This window comes from Protomyctophum bolini, assembly GCF_963924005.1.
Source record: "Protomyctophum bolini genome assembly, chromosome: 6".
NCBI classification, from domain to species: Eukaryota; Metazoa; Chordata; class Actinopteri; order Myctophiformes; family Myctophidae; genus Protomyctophum; species Protomyctophum bolini.
The window spans coordinates 11221521-11235104 of NC_137867.1; the positions used below are offsets into that span (position 1 = coordinate 11221521).

Genomic DNA, 13584 nt, shown 5'->3' on the forward strand with positions numbered 1-13584 from the left:
GGGGAGGCACTGGGGGGACACTGTTATATTATTGTCCACTCATGTTTTATGTCCGGGGGAAAAATAAAAATTGGAAAAAATTCCACCACAAGCCACCATGGCAGACCCCTGCACGTGTGGCATCCAAACGTATTGTGAGCTAATAGATCTGCTATTTTCCGTCCTTTTTAAATTATTTTTACATTCTAATTGTTAATGTTTTGAAAGACAGACAGACAGACAGACAGACAGAAAGAAAGAAAGAAAGAAAGAAAGCTACTATAACGTCCCATACCAATACGGCCCCGCGTCCCAGAATGGATCGCGACCCTATGTTTGGGAAACAGTGAGGAGAAGCTACACCGTCATGGCTTCAGGTTTCACTGCAGGCAAACTTTGAATAAAGCGCTGCGTGTCTCTCCCAGGCAGGTTGAACTGCCCAGGTGAGTTTCACTGCCACTGATCTCACAGTCACACACCAGTTCAGTTCATCATCCCTAAACGCCATGTCTACTACAACGATTAGATCACTATAAACTACACCTGCTGACTGATGTGCGGAAGAAGGAACATAATTATAGGCGGAGAATAAACCCATGAACACTCGACGCCCGGTAAGAACCCTTCCAATCTGTGATATCTGATCCATTGTCTTGCTGTTTGGAGACGAGAGACGCGCGTCGTTTGCCACTTTTGCTATTATGACAAATAGCCCGATACCCATAGGCCATGTTTAGTTTTTATAGTTTAAATGAACTGCATCCCCGGCGTGATGACAATGGCTACGATTTCCTCTTAACATAGGCTATGAGTATATGATATTATTTGCAACCTGTAGGCTATATAGTTCTATATTTCGATCGCCAGCATTAAAACCAGATGAATTTTGCAGATCTTTGCAAAATTCTAAATTCTAAACACCTTTTTCGTGATCATCTTTTATATCAACTGATACAATGAGCCTTTTTAAATGCACCTGTAGGCTACACCTGTTGCTATTATGAATGAGTTTTAGGTAGCCTATGCTATAGGGCTGCGACACCTGCTATAATATGTGATTGACAGACTATTAGCCAGGTTTATATTGAGAACAAAACGTTGATTGTAAATAGCTAGGTTGTTTTGGTGTTGGGTAGATCACTGGTTCTCAAACTAAGCCTTCAAAATGAAAAATATAGCTTCAAAGCTCTATGCTTCAAAGTCAGCCACACCACCTACCCTAAACATGGTTTTGGATATCTAAAACATATATTACAGATAGGAGGGTGGTTTGATTCAATGTTAAAATGGATTGCCATAACTGTGAGCTTGTAGATCTGCTATTTTCAAAACATCTGTGTGGGAAAAAATTACATATTGAATATTTTAGAAACAAAACCTATGATAGCCAGTCATTATAGTGTAAACAATACATTGAATGGTACATTTAGGTTTCATAATGATGTAGGTCTACCGTGCATGTTAACAAATCATGTATACTTTTTCAAAAGTATACTGTAGGCCTACTTTGAATATACAGTAGGCCTAGGTGCCCAGATTTCTCAGGTGGCCACTCTTCTTGTATCCAGGTGACTAGTTTATTTCTATCTAGAATTACCCATCATGCCCTTGTAAGCCTACTGTCATCACATTAGCCACTGTTAGTGAACCCATTAATTCCAGAAAAGCACATGTGTCCTTTTAAAATGTATTACGATTGGAAATAAACAAGTCAGATTGAAAGGGGTGCACTCGGTTTCACCGTTATGTACTGTATACGTAACCGATAGGGACAGAATTGTACATCATCACATTTGTTTCCCTTCATACAATAGGATCGAAGTGGTTGCTGATTTTGCTGGGACCCCCAGGGGAACCCCCTCGAGGACCCACGGGGGTCGCCACACCCCACCTTGAGAACCAGTGATCTATGTTGTGATGATGTAGGGGGCGGATCGGCTGAAGCACCATTCTAGTCAGCTGACAACATGCGCCAGCTTTCTCTATGGTTGAGGGCATATATTATGGCAGGGGTTCTCAATTTTTGCCCGGGGACCCCCAGAAATGCTTTGACCATGTCTTGCGCCCCCCCCCCCCCCCCCCAATACAAAATGATGGCTACAATAACGTTAATAATGGAGAAGATGCATCATAAATAAATGCTGAAACCAGATATTATCGTTAAGGAAAGTTTCCAGCCACTCGGCTGCACACATTCAGAAAATAAACTGGCAACCCCCTAAAATAATCTTAGCAGGTTGAGAACTGGAGCGTGTCTGCGTTGCTTTCTTTTAGGTGGTTATAACATTTCAGTGCATTTCACTTGTGTAATGGATTGAATGTGATGTAATGGCATTGTATCTTTCACCAAGTCACACAGATGTATTAGGCCTCTATTTGGTTTTCAACAATAGCCGGTCTACAAGCTCAGTGCGTTGCACCACACCGTGAGCTTGTAGATCAGCTTATGTTTGGGCTGATTTTGATCTGACTTCAACTTTTTCAACAATAGCCGATCTACAAGCTCACTGCGTGTTGCACCACAACGTGAGCTTGTAGATCAGCTATGTTTGAGCTTTGATATATTAACTAAATTCCATTTTTATTAAGGTGTCAAATCACAAGTTGTCTCAAGGCACTTTGTATGCCTTTTATAGAGCAGAGATCCAAGAAGTCACCCAACATTGTCCCACCCTGAGCAAGCAATCTTTGTGACAGTGGCAACAAAAAACTCTGAGAGCGCCCACCTGGAGAACCTCTGGCATAAAAATCCCCACTCTGAACTTGAAGCATGTGAGTGTTTGGTGTAGGCTGTGGTAGGTGTCCGTTGTTTGCGACGTGACTGTTTTTTTTTTGGAGGGGGGAGTCCATTGAGATTCCATTCCTATGGTGAACAGCAAGGCATCCAGGGTGGCCTCTCATTACAAGATGTTTGTATGCAATACTGCTGTGGGTTAGCAGTGGAAGCATTTACTGCTGCTTCCGTTTGTTTCCATTAAAAAAATGTTAACGTCAACAACCCTTAGGTCTCTGTGGTGACCCTTGAAAGTTAACTCTATTTGCATTTTAATTGAAGTGGCACAGATGTATATGTTTTCAACTCTACATTATCGTTTGTTGTTATTGGGAGGAAACCTTTCATGTCCAAAACCTTTCTATGAAATCTATGAAAAAGTTGGGGTCCTTGGACTGAAAAATGTTGAAGACCCCCCCTCTGCTGTAGCCTGAACCTCTCCCTCTCTCTCTCTCTCTCTCTCTCTCTCCTCTCTCCAGGGCAGAGAACCAGCCCCCTCATGTCTTCTGCTAGGTTTGACATAGTGCGGGAGATGCCCCACTATGACCAGGTCCCCGTGGCGTCTCTGTGGCGTGACGAGGAGCCCCTCCCCCCTCGGCCCCTGCAGGACGTCCGCGTGCTGGCGCTCAGCGCCGACCCCCTGCCCCCTCCCCCTCTGCCGGACCAGCCTGCGGTGGGACACACAGACCTCTACCCTCCAGGTATACACTTATTACAGAGATGAATAATTATTCGTTACTGTCAATTCTATTATATTTCGTCGCTGTCGGGCAGAAATTGTAATTTTTGTATTACTAAAAAAGACATGGTGAAAATAGCTGATGCGACGTGCGTGTGCGTGTGCGTGAGCTTATATATCGGCTATTTTCACAACTTGTGAAATGTGTTTCGAGGTTTTATTGCCGACGGTCAGATGGTTCAAGAGCTATGCGTGGTCAAAGTTCACATTTTCATTTGAGTGCTATAGTCCCACCCTTTGGCCAATAGTCATGGGCTCCGCATCCTCACCGTTTAGCATAGCCCTCTACCATTATTGCCAAGTGTCACGATTCAGCCCAAACTGCTATTTTTAACGGAAGAAAAAAAAAAACAGACAAAAACAATACGGGACTTCAGGACTGGCTTGGTCCCTTAATAAAGCGCAATGCTTTTGTATGCTAATTAATCGTCACCTATAAATGTAATGATCGTACACCTCCAGGTGGCGCAGCTGCGTCGGCAGAGCGACTGGACGGCGACCGCGACGGCATGGACATCAAACCGGTTCACCGATTCGTCCCTGACTCCGTCAAGAACTTCTTCCGTGGCAGTGCGCGCGGCAGTGGTAAGGCCCTGTGCAGTACGTAGCTGACCAACATGTATGTTGATTATTCTACTGCTATTAAAGGTAGGGCAAGTGCTTGTCTTTAGTTTAAAATAAGCGTTGAATAGTTCAGTAACAGGGACCACATCTCTCCAGGTCTTTCATGAACAGAAAATGCATTTTCAGCTCGGGATACCAATGTCATCCAATCAGGAGAGAACACTCTCACAGAATACAGGATGAACAAGTCACATTGGAAGTGATGACGCAAAGAAATGAGCAGACAAAATTGGAATTGGAACAAATGTAGCTGTTAAATGGGTACTCTCTCTTGGTTGGTTGAAAATTGGTGACCCACCTGAGAGTTGTTTTGGAGTTTATAGTATTATTTTATATAGTTACATTTTGGTCTCTTACTGCAGTGGTGTCGTCAAATATTGAATTATTAGGAATTGTGGCAAAAATTTAACATTTTTTAAGTATTCCTTTAAACTATTTCTGGGGCTGATTTAAAAAAAAAAACATGGTTTTACTGTAAATCCTATGCTAAGTTTTCAGCGTATTGTCTCTGTCTATCACTTTTCAGGATTCAAATTCATTCGTAGCAGATCTACAGTACGTGCTCGAACGTGTAGTATGATCAAGTAGGGCATTAATTTATGAAAAAACATAAAAAGTTAGAATATAAAGATAAGAGGTTTCTGTCCAATAGCGACGACATCTAAAATGACACGGTCACGGATGCTTTCCCAGATTGATATATATATATATATATATATATATATATATATATATATATATATATATCAAACGCATAACAGTAGGCTTTCCAGATCTAGGGTTAAGTCAGTTTTTCATATCAAGGCCCATTATTAATTCGACATTTGAGCCATGGACCACCATTTGATGAGATTTAGCCTCCCAGACCCAAAACTAAAGAATATTTTGTTTTTGTTGGGAAAACTAACAAAATAACAATTATCTTACATAGTGTAATTGTGTAAACTTCTTGTAAATTAAGTAATGCAGATGTTTAACACAAATGTAAATCGTCTTGAGAGTGTAAAATGAAATACAGATCCATTTGGTTTAATTTTACGCTCAAGAGTTAAAGATCTATAAGGGTCCATTTGGTTACCAACTTTCCATCATTTAGCCAGGGACCACTGGTGGTCCCTGGACCACTGTTTGAGAACCACTGGGTTAAGTGGTTAATTAACAACAATTTCCTGATGGCAACAGGCTTGCAGGCAACAGGCAGCCAGGGCTGGTCGTCTCCTCCTCCTCCTCCTCCTCCACCACCACCACCACCACCACCTGACTCCCCCGCTTCGTCATCGAGGACAGCCAGGACCAACCAGACCACGGTGGGGGTGCCTTGCTCGCCCCCCAATTCGGCGCCTCCGTCCCCCTCTCTGCCGGGCTCCTACCTGGACCCCTTCGGGGGCTCCGGTGGCAGCTACAACTCCCGGAAGGAACGTGACGGCCTGCTGCTGGGGGCCGAGGTAAGGCCTTGTCACCCACTTATAAATAATTTGATGTAATCACAATTGTGTTTTTTTTTATCAGTTTCCATTCATTTGTGTAGAACTTCTATAACTATATTTTCCGTACATTTATCGCTCCTATAGTGTTAATGATTTCTTGTATGTTATTGTGTCTTTAAATGTCTTGATTAATTGAATACATAGGACCAAAATGGAAACAAGCCCTCAGGGCTTTTTGTGTTCCTTTTAGCACGTACCACTGTACTTCTATCTGTTAATAAAGCATTCGACCAATCAATCCAAAAGGAAATTGCGGAAATTTACCTTGTAAATGTAAAATATATTTTTTATCTCACTGGTAAAATAAAGGTGAAATAAAAAGATGTGATCTAGCAATTCAGCTGTTTCCGCTATTTGTTTTATGTTTGAATATACAGTATACAATGATCAAATATGGCCCTTCTTGGCCATAGTAAATTGTTTATTTTGATTATTGTTAATGATCATTATTTGTCATCATTTCGTTGTAATGTATGCAAATTAATTGTCACATCTGCCCTGTGTATTTATTACTAAGATTAAAAGGCAAACGGAACACATTTTATTTATGTGGTCAATGCTAAAAAAAGAATTGTTAAATAGCTCTATGTGCCGATAATTAATATCAATTAATCAATCAATTAATTAATTGTTCTTTGTTTGTTCAGTAACACTGGCGTCTCCCCATCACCCCAGTGTTTTTGTAAATGGATGTTTTTTTTATGTCGGGATACCAATCTCATCCAATCCAGGAGAGCGATCTCATGTGAGATACAGATTTCAGATTTGTATTGAAGCCCCTTGAGATGCAGCATCTCATTTTCACGGGGGACCCATAAAATATGAACAAGATACATGGAAACATACGGATAGAGAATATACAGATACATACATATAGTACACAGAGAATATACAGATACATACCATACACGGATAGCTTGCTCACCCTCTTCCACCCACCCACAGGATAAACAAGTGACGACAAAGAAGTGAAATTGAAACTGCGTTTTTCTCTCCTGATTCGATGAAACGGGTAATCCACCTGAAAATGTGGGTCTGGAGAGACGGGGAGACCGCTGGTACGGAACAGACACACTTTAGTAATGATTACTATCACAATATAAAGCCTTAAAAATCTAAACTCTTTTGTTTAAACCAAAAGCATATCACTTAATATCATATATCGCATAGCTTTTAATTGTCTGCTAACATTTCATGATGGTGACTGACAACCAACAAATTGTGGTTCACTGGCTGGCCTTTGAAACGGGCCTGAAAATCAACTTTTTAGAAGGCCAAAGGGGGAGGTAAATGATCACACAATTCATCACATTATGTTGATGAATTGAATAAGGGGGAGGTAAATGATCACACAATTCATCACATGATGAATTGAATACACAAGACCTCAAGTGCACCGTAGGACGTTTTGGTGTAAATCCTTTACTCGTGCCGTTTGCATCCGTCTAATATATGATATTGATATGATGATATAATCAATCAATCAACCCCACCACCAGGCCCTGCAGTCCGTGTCGGAGGCGCCCACGGGTCGCTCGGTCATGACCTACGCCGAGCGCATCGAGGACTACAACCTGCGCTACGCCTACCTCAAGTCCTGGGCGGGGCTGCTGCGCATCCTGGCGTGCGTGGAGCTGCTGCTGGGCGCCGCCGTCTTCGCCTGCGTGTGCGCGTACGTGCACAAGGACAACGAGTGGTTCAACATGTTCGGCTACAGCCAGCCGCAGATGTACGGTGGCCTGGGGGGCGGGGCGGCCGCCTATGGCCAGGGCGACCTCTACACGGGTACGTATACGGACGGCCATTCACAGTGGCCCTGATCGCAGTTATTTGAGACAATCACTGTTGTGATCGTCCGAATCATTTGGATGAATATGTGGAAATTCACAGATTGCACGGTGTGAAAACGCGGCGCGTTTTGAGCTTGTAGATCTGTTATTTGTGCTTTTGAAAGTATAAAATGAGCTTGTACATCCACTATACATACATACATACACAAACATACACAGATTACACACACACACACACATTTTCCGATGGGGGTCCGTGGCCAAATTCAAACGGAAGTTTGAGAACCACTGCTCTAATGTCATCCACAGGCCCCAAAACTACATTTGTGCTGGTGGTGGCTGGCCTGGTGTGGATCGTCACCGTCATTATGTTGGTGCTGGGGATGACGTTATACTACCGCGCCATCCTCCTAGGTTAGTATGGTCATTATATTGCTGATGGGGATGTAATGTCTTTTATTCCATTCAGATTTTCTTTTTTGATTATCTATTTTAGTAAATCAGTTTGTAAAAAATGATTTTCTAGTTCAGTCTATTAGGCTAGTTTCAAAGGCTTATTTCAGTTTACTTTGTATTAACTTTCGTGTTAGTTTAATAATTTTAATGTGTAATGTGGAGTAATTGTCGGAGGTGAGATTCAAAATAACAGACCAACAAGCTCACAATGAGCTTGTAGCTCTGTCACTGGTAGACTGATGATGTCACGGGTCGACAGGTTTCTGAAGCGTCCACAGCCGCCCTGCTTCCAGATATGGTGCTTATAATGGGCATTAGTGAGGACCAATTAATGTGAAGATAAGGTTGGAAATGGCCTGGGTGAAGTGCTCGTGTAACTACAAATAACCATACCGTTCCTCCTAGACTCTCCATGGTGGCCGCTGACGGAGTTTGCCATCAACGTAGCCCTGGGGGTCATGTATCTGTCGGCGTCCATCATGTACGTGCGTGACACCACGCGCGGCGGCCTCTGCAACTTCCCCGTCTTCAACAACGGCGTCAACGGCGCCTTCTGCCGCACGGAGGCGGGCCAGAATGCGGCCATCATCTTCCTCTTCGTCACCATGTTGCTGTACATCGTGGGCGCCGCCGTGTGCCTGAAGCTGTGGCGGCACGAGGCGGCGCGCCTCAGGAGAGAGGCGCTGGCACTGGAGGTCAGGATCATGTGCACGCACGCACACACACACTTTAAATATGATTTATGCTCACATAAAGTACAAGAATACCTTGTACAAAGGATCTATTCTAAACACTACCAGTGCAGTCAGACAATAGGTAAACAGCCAGTTACAAAGTGCCTGTAAGGCAGAACCTTGTTGCATACAACAAAGTTGGCATACTTGTCATTTTGCCAGTCTGACCACGCACACTGAAGCCGTGGGGAGCGACCGGCCAGCTTCGTGGGCGTAGTGGATTGGACTTCCTCTTTAAGTCCAGGAAGCTAGGATTCGAGCCATACGCCAGGGGGACCCTACGTAGTTTTAGGCTCAAGATGTTTTTCGGTCACCAAAATGCTCCTGAAGTCTCTCTCTTTGACTTGAAAGGCCAACCATTGCCGAAATGCGTTTTCCGCTCACTGTCACTAAACTAATGCTCACGCCCTTTGTTTTGTGTCTCTCCTATCATCATCATCATCATCATCGGCATCATCGTGGTCATACTTAGATGAAAACCATTGGATCGTCTGTGCCTTTGTCTATTGTAAGTGTTATGTCATGTGTTATTTTCCACCATCATCTTTCAGCTCCCATCAGGGCCTCCACAGTCGCATAATTTGTTTCCATCGGCTTCTGTCATCATCTTCCTCTGTGACTCCTGTCACCTGCATGTCCTCTGTCCACTTATGTCCTCTCTCTCACACCACCTGCATGTCCTCTACCTCCACATCCATAACCCTCCTCTTTGGCCTTGCTCTTCAGCGTCCTCCCAATAATACCCCCTTTTGAGGTTATTTGTTTAGGCCTTGTTTCTGTAAGGTTACGGTTAGTTTTGAGGTTAGGGTTATGGGTATAGGGCTCCATCTTGTGCCACCCTTATCCCTTATCCCTAAACTTATTTGCCTTTTTTTTTTTTTTTTACTATTTTGAAAATACATTTAAAATAGTTCAACTAGCCGATCTACATCTACATGTTGTGAGCTTGTAGATCAGCTATTTGAAGGTTTTTTTTTAAATAGTAAAGAATGGCGAATAAGCTTAGGGTTAAGGGGTGGCGCAAGATATAGCCCATAGTGTTTGTGTGTGAGGTTAGGTTTAGGCATAGTGTTTGTGAGAGTATAGTTTCTGTGAGGTTAAAAGTCAGGGTTTAGAGTAGACGTATAACCACGCCCAACTGAGCAAAACCCTAGAGGAGCAAAATGGCGTAAGTCAACTGAGCAAAACGCCAGAGAAAGAGAGAGTCCCGTTGGTGTGTGGCTCATGTGTGTTTTTCGGTCTCTGTCCTCCCATGATGCAGCTGGGTCTAGGCTCCAGGGCGTCGGAGCAGACTCCTCTCCCCACCGTCCAGTCGGAGATCATCCTGGATGGACCACTGATGTCCCCAGCTCCTCCGCTGGAGCCCCAGATCCTCCGCGGTCACATCCCAGCCGGACACATCCCCAAACCTGTTATCATAGCCGACTATGTGGCGTGAGTACTACTAGACTACTACTACTGGGGGGGGGGGGGAGCTCGGAGAGTGTACAAATGGACACTTACAGGTCTGTACCTGTGAGTGTACAAATTGAAGTGAATGGACCCTTATGGGTCTGTAACTCTGAGAGTGTACAAATGGAACCAAACTAGTATTTCCCGTGTGCGTGCACACTACAGGAAGTACCCCAGCATCCACAGTGACGAGGAGAGGGACCAATACAAGGCTGTGTTTAATGACCAGTATGCAGAGTACAAGGAGCTGCATGCGGAGGTGCAGGTCATGGCCAAGAAGTTTGAGGAGATGGACGAAATGATGCATAACCTCCCCGGCCGACCGTCCAGCCAAATGGTACACGCACACATGTTTGTTATACTACACTTTGAGGGCATCAACATTTTAGGACAGCAATAATGAGCATTTTTAACTTTAAGCTTAAGCCTAAAAATAGCAGATCTACAAGCTCACAGCGTCTCACGCTGCGCTTAAGTATACTGTAAATCTGGCATACAGTAACTCTGTGTCCATTGACCGAAGTTTTATCTTGCAGGAGAAGGAACGCATCAATGGCATTTTACTGGAGTATCAGAAAAAGAAAGCTGTAAGTATTGATACTATCCTCTGCTCAATGGTCCAATGATGTCCCTATGATTATGTGGGGCCATTGGGGGGGTTGCGGACTCACGGCCTGAGAAGTTTGGGAACCCTCTGTGTAATTAATGTTTTTTCCACAGGACCCAACCTATGTGGAGAAGAGGGAGAGGTGTGACTACCTAAAGAACAAACTGTCTCACATCAAACAGAAGATCCAGGAATACAACAAGGTGGCAGACTGGAGTGATGGCTTCAGCAGCTAAACCACTTCCATCACATCACGTTAATTTATTCCACTGTGAAACCTAGAGACATGAAGGGACACCTTTTCAAGAGTCCCAGTTAGCTAAGGGAGATCTTTTAAAGGCCCTAGTTAACCAAGGCACATCTTTTATCTTTTAAAGGCCCCAGTTAGCCAATGGACATCTTTTAAAAGCCTCTCCCCTTTTGGGGTTTTTACCCTTCAAGACTGGAACCCCTTTTGGGGTAGGTGTTGCTATGTACAGTAGCTACAGAATATAGCAACATAACATTTTTGTATTTGAGTTTTTCAGAAAACTTGTCAGGATTTAGAAGGCGTTCCTAATGGACATCTTTTAAAAGCTCAAGTTAGCCAAAGGAACAATGGACTCTTCCAAACATCTTACTCCTCTCTAGCTCCTGTCCTTCTGACTGTCTCTATTCTAACTTGACAGAAAGATCCGCAACACACTGAGACCAGCAATATTCCTGCACCACGACTGTACAGTGCATAAAAGAGATTTTATGTCACGATAAATTAAAATCTCTGCGGTATGGTTATTGTTTAAATTGTGACGATGAACGATTATTGTCTCACCCCTACCATCACGTGACTATCTTTTCCTTTTTTATTCCTTATTTATACGGGGTAGACCCTGCTTCACACTTAAGTGTTTTATTTTCTTTACTTTCTTTTTTTAAAGATTTGTTTTTGGCTTTTCTTACTGTATTGATGGTATCAATTGAAGATGGACAGGAAAGGGGGAGAGAGGGAATGGAGAGACATGCAGCAAAGGTCATCATGAACGGGACTCTGACACGCAACGAGCTGGCAGGCCAAAGCCTATATGTGGCATGCGCCTGGAACACTTGGCGCCCCTCATTTTAAATTACTCTTTGTGAGAGTATTTTAAGTGCCTTTGCTGTTGGCCAGGTCTCCTTTGTAAAACAACTTGAAATTGTGTTGTGTTTCACTGCGACATCCTAGAAAACATGAAGGTTAAATGTAACAACCTCATTCTCAAATGAGTGCTAAAACTTTGCCTAAACTCTATAGTAGGTGAGGCATAGAGCCATAGCCTTTTTTTTTTTTTTACCATGGCAACGATGAACAAGATAAGTCATGTTTATATTCATATTAATATCTTTTTGAGGCATTTTCCATCAATTAGTCACTGGAATATCAAATTGTTGCATGGTAGTTATTATAATACAAAATACAATATTACAGAAACAAGGTTTCTGCATAATTTCTTGACATATTTTGGGGGCAATGATTGATTGTACAATCATGTCTGTGGGTGGCATGTGTCTTCTCTCTTGCAAAGCAATGATTCCCAACCTGTGGGCCCGGGCCGGGGGAAATAGTAAGACGGACCACCAAATAATTGGCAAAACACAGATTTTAATGTGTCAATCTAAAAATACAAAAAGCCATGTTTTCTTTCTTCTGTAAAACTTTGAAGAATGAGTTTTCATTGTGCCACTAGTTCCATTAATGGAGATTATCAAGTGGGCCTTGGTCTAGAAATGGTAGGGAACCATGCTGTATAAGTTTATAGGGCTCCCCATCTGATTCTGAAAGACATTATTTCCGACCTGCATATCTACGTCTCTCTGCCTATCTCTCATGCACGTGCGTGTGCACGAATACACACAAGAAGAGGTTTGCATAAACTTCAGAAATAGACAAATTATTCCTAATGCTCTAGGTTTGCTCTGCTTCTAATCGTATTCATGTATGTACTTTTATAATTTAGATAATTTGAATATGATTACCTGACCATGCATGCATGCTTGCCATTCAGCTTGCTGGACTCTTGAAGTTGATTTTCCACAATTGTGCCATAAGGTCTTCTGTACAATGTAAACCCAAAGCCTGCTGTTCATGTTCTTGTTGCTCAGGCCGTAGGCTACAGTACTTTTATAATGTACATTTTTGTTATTGTATATTTTTATTTGTTTAATGAGCACTGTTGCATCAACAATAATGGACTGCCTTTTCACAGCTTGCTGTTTGGTCCTTATTTTCATAAGGTGATCTGCCTCTTTAGTTGATCCTTCACTGCCGTCACAGCTTTTATGCCCGTCTATAGTGTAAATAAATGCACAATATTTATATTAGGTTTCAAAACGTAGGTACTAGTAACCATTGCTATAGTCTTTTCAATAACCTAGCCTAAAGTCTTAATTGTGTTAGTTTATTGTGGTAGGCCTATTTCTGGACTTTTGCATTCAACCCTGGCCTGCATGATATTTAAGATACATCATATAATCTGGCTTTTTTGTGGTTTAAATGAGATGCTGGTTCTGAGTGGTAGACAAAGTATAGAGGGTATGCGCATGCATAAATTGAGTGGAAAATTTGTGGCAAAGTTAGTTTGACGTTTAATGCAATCAGACTTAAGAATACAATTTTGTGGATAATCGTAGTTGTCTTCTATGTTGCACCCCCATGGATAGCCAATGTTAATCTTACTGCTACTTTTTGTAAGTCAAAAGTATGTGTCTTTGAATCAGAATCTACTTTATTGTCACATCAGAGCTCGTTCATAGCCAGGTGTAAAGAAATGGGTGAAGTAATGTATTTTTTCGTACAAGCTCCTTCATGTTGTATTATGAGATGAGAGGACAGATCAGAATGTCTGGCGCCAGAGAAACGGCTAGTACAGTTCCAGAAACGGTACAGTTAGATACATGTCGTAAGAGGAGTAGCATCACAATAAAGAC

At 42.6% G+C, this 13584-nt stretch overlaps 1 protein-coding gene across 2 annotated transcripts; it reads left to right on the plus strand.

Annotated features, from left to right (window-relative positions):
• Positions 1-470: 470 nt before the first annotated feature.
• Positions 471-11006, plus strand: marveld2b (MARVEL domain containing 2b). Of its 2 annotated transcripts, XM_080766329.1 has the most exons (13): positions 554-593; positions 2618-2751; positions 3232-3453; positions 3963-4076; positions 5298-5560; positions 7102-7387; positions 7702-7806; positions 8254-8543; positions 9055-9090; positions 9844-10016; positions 10200-10371; positions 10571-10621; positions 10755-11006. In XM_080766329.1, exons 3-13 carry the CDS (start codon positions 3252-3254, stop codon positions 10875-10877), a joined length of 1815 nt encoding a protein of 604 aa, XP_080622455.1. In that variant the 5' UTR covers positions 554-593; positions 2618-2751; positions 3232-3251; the 3' UTR covers positions 10878-11006. The 2 variants fall into 2 exon arrangements, with proteins under 2 accessions (XP_080622454.1, XP_080622455.1); XM_080766328.1 differs by lacking the exon at positions 2618-2751 and having other exon boundaries at positions 471-593.
• The last annotated feature ends 2578 nt before the right edge of the window (positions 11007-13584 follow it).

Bases quoted from the DNA above. Each gene is read 5' to 3' on its own strand.
- marveld2b (XM_080766328.1), top strand. From the start codon at position 3,252: ATGTCTTCTGCTAGGTTTGACATAGTGCGGGAGATGCCCCACTATGAC. The intron at 5,561-7,101 runs GTAAGGCCTTGT...CCCCACCACCAG, and splicing joins GCCTGCTGCTGGGGGCCGAG to GCCCTGCAGTCCGTGTCGGA. The intron at 10,622-10,754 runs GTAAGTATTGAT...TTTTTTCCACAG, and splicing joins AGTATCAGAAAAAGAAAGCT to GACCCAACCTATGTGGAGAA.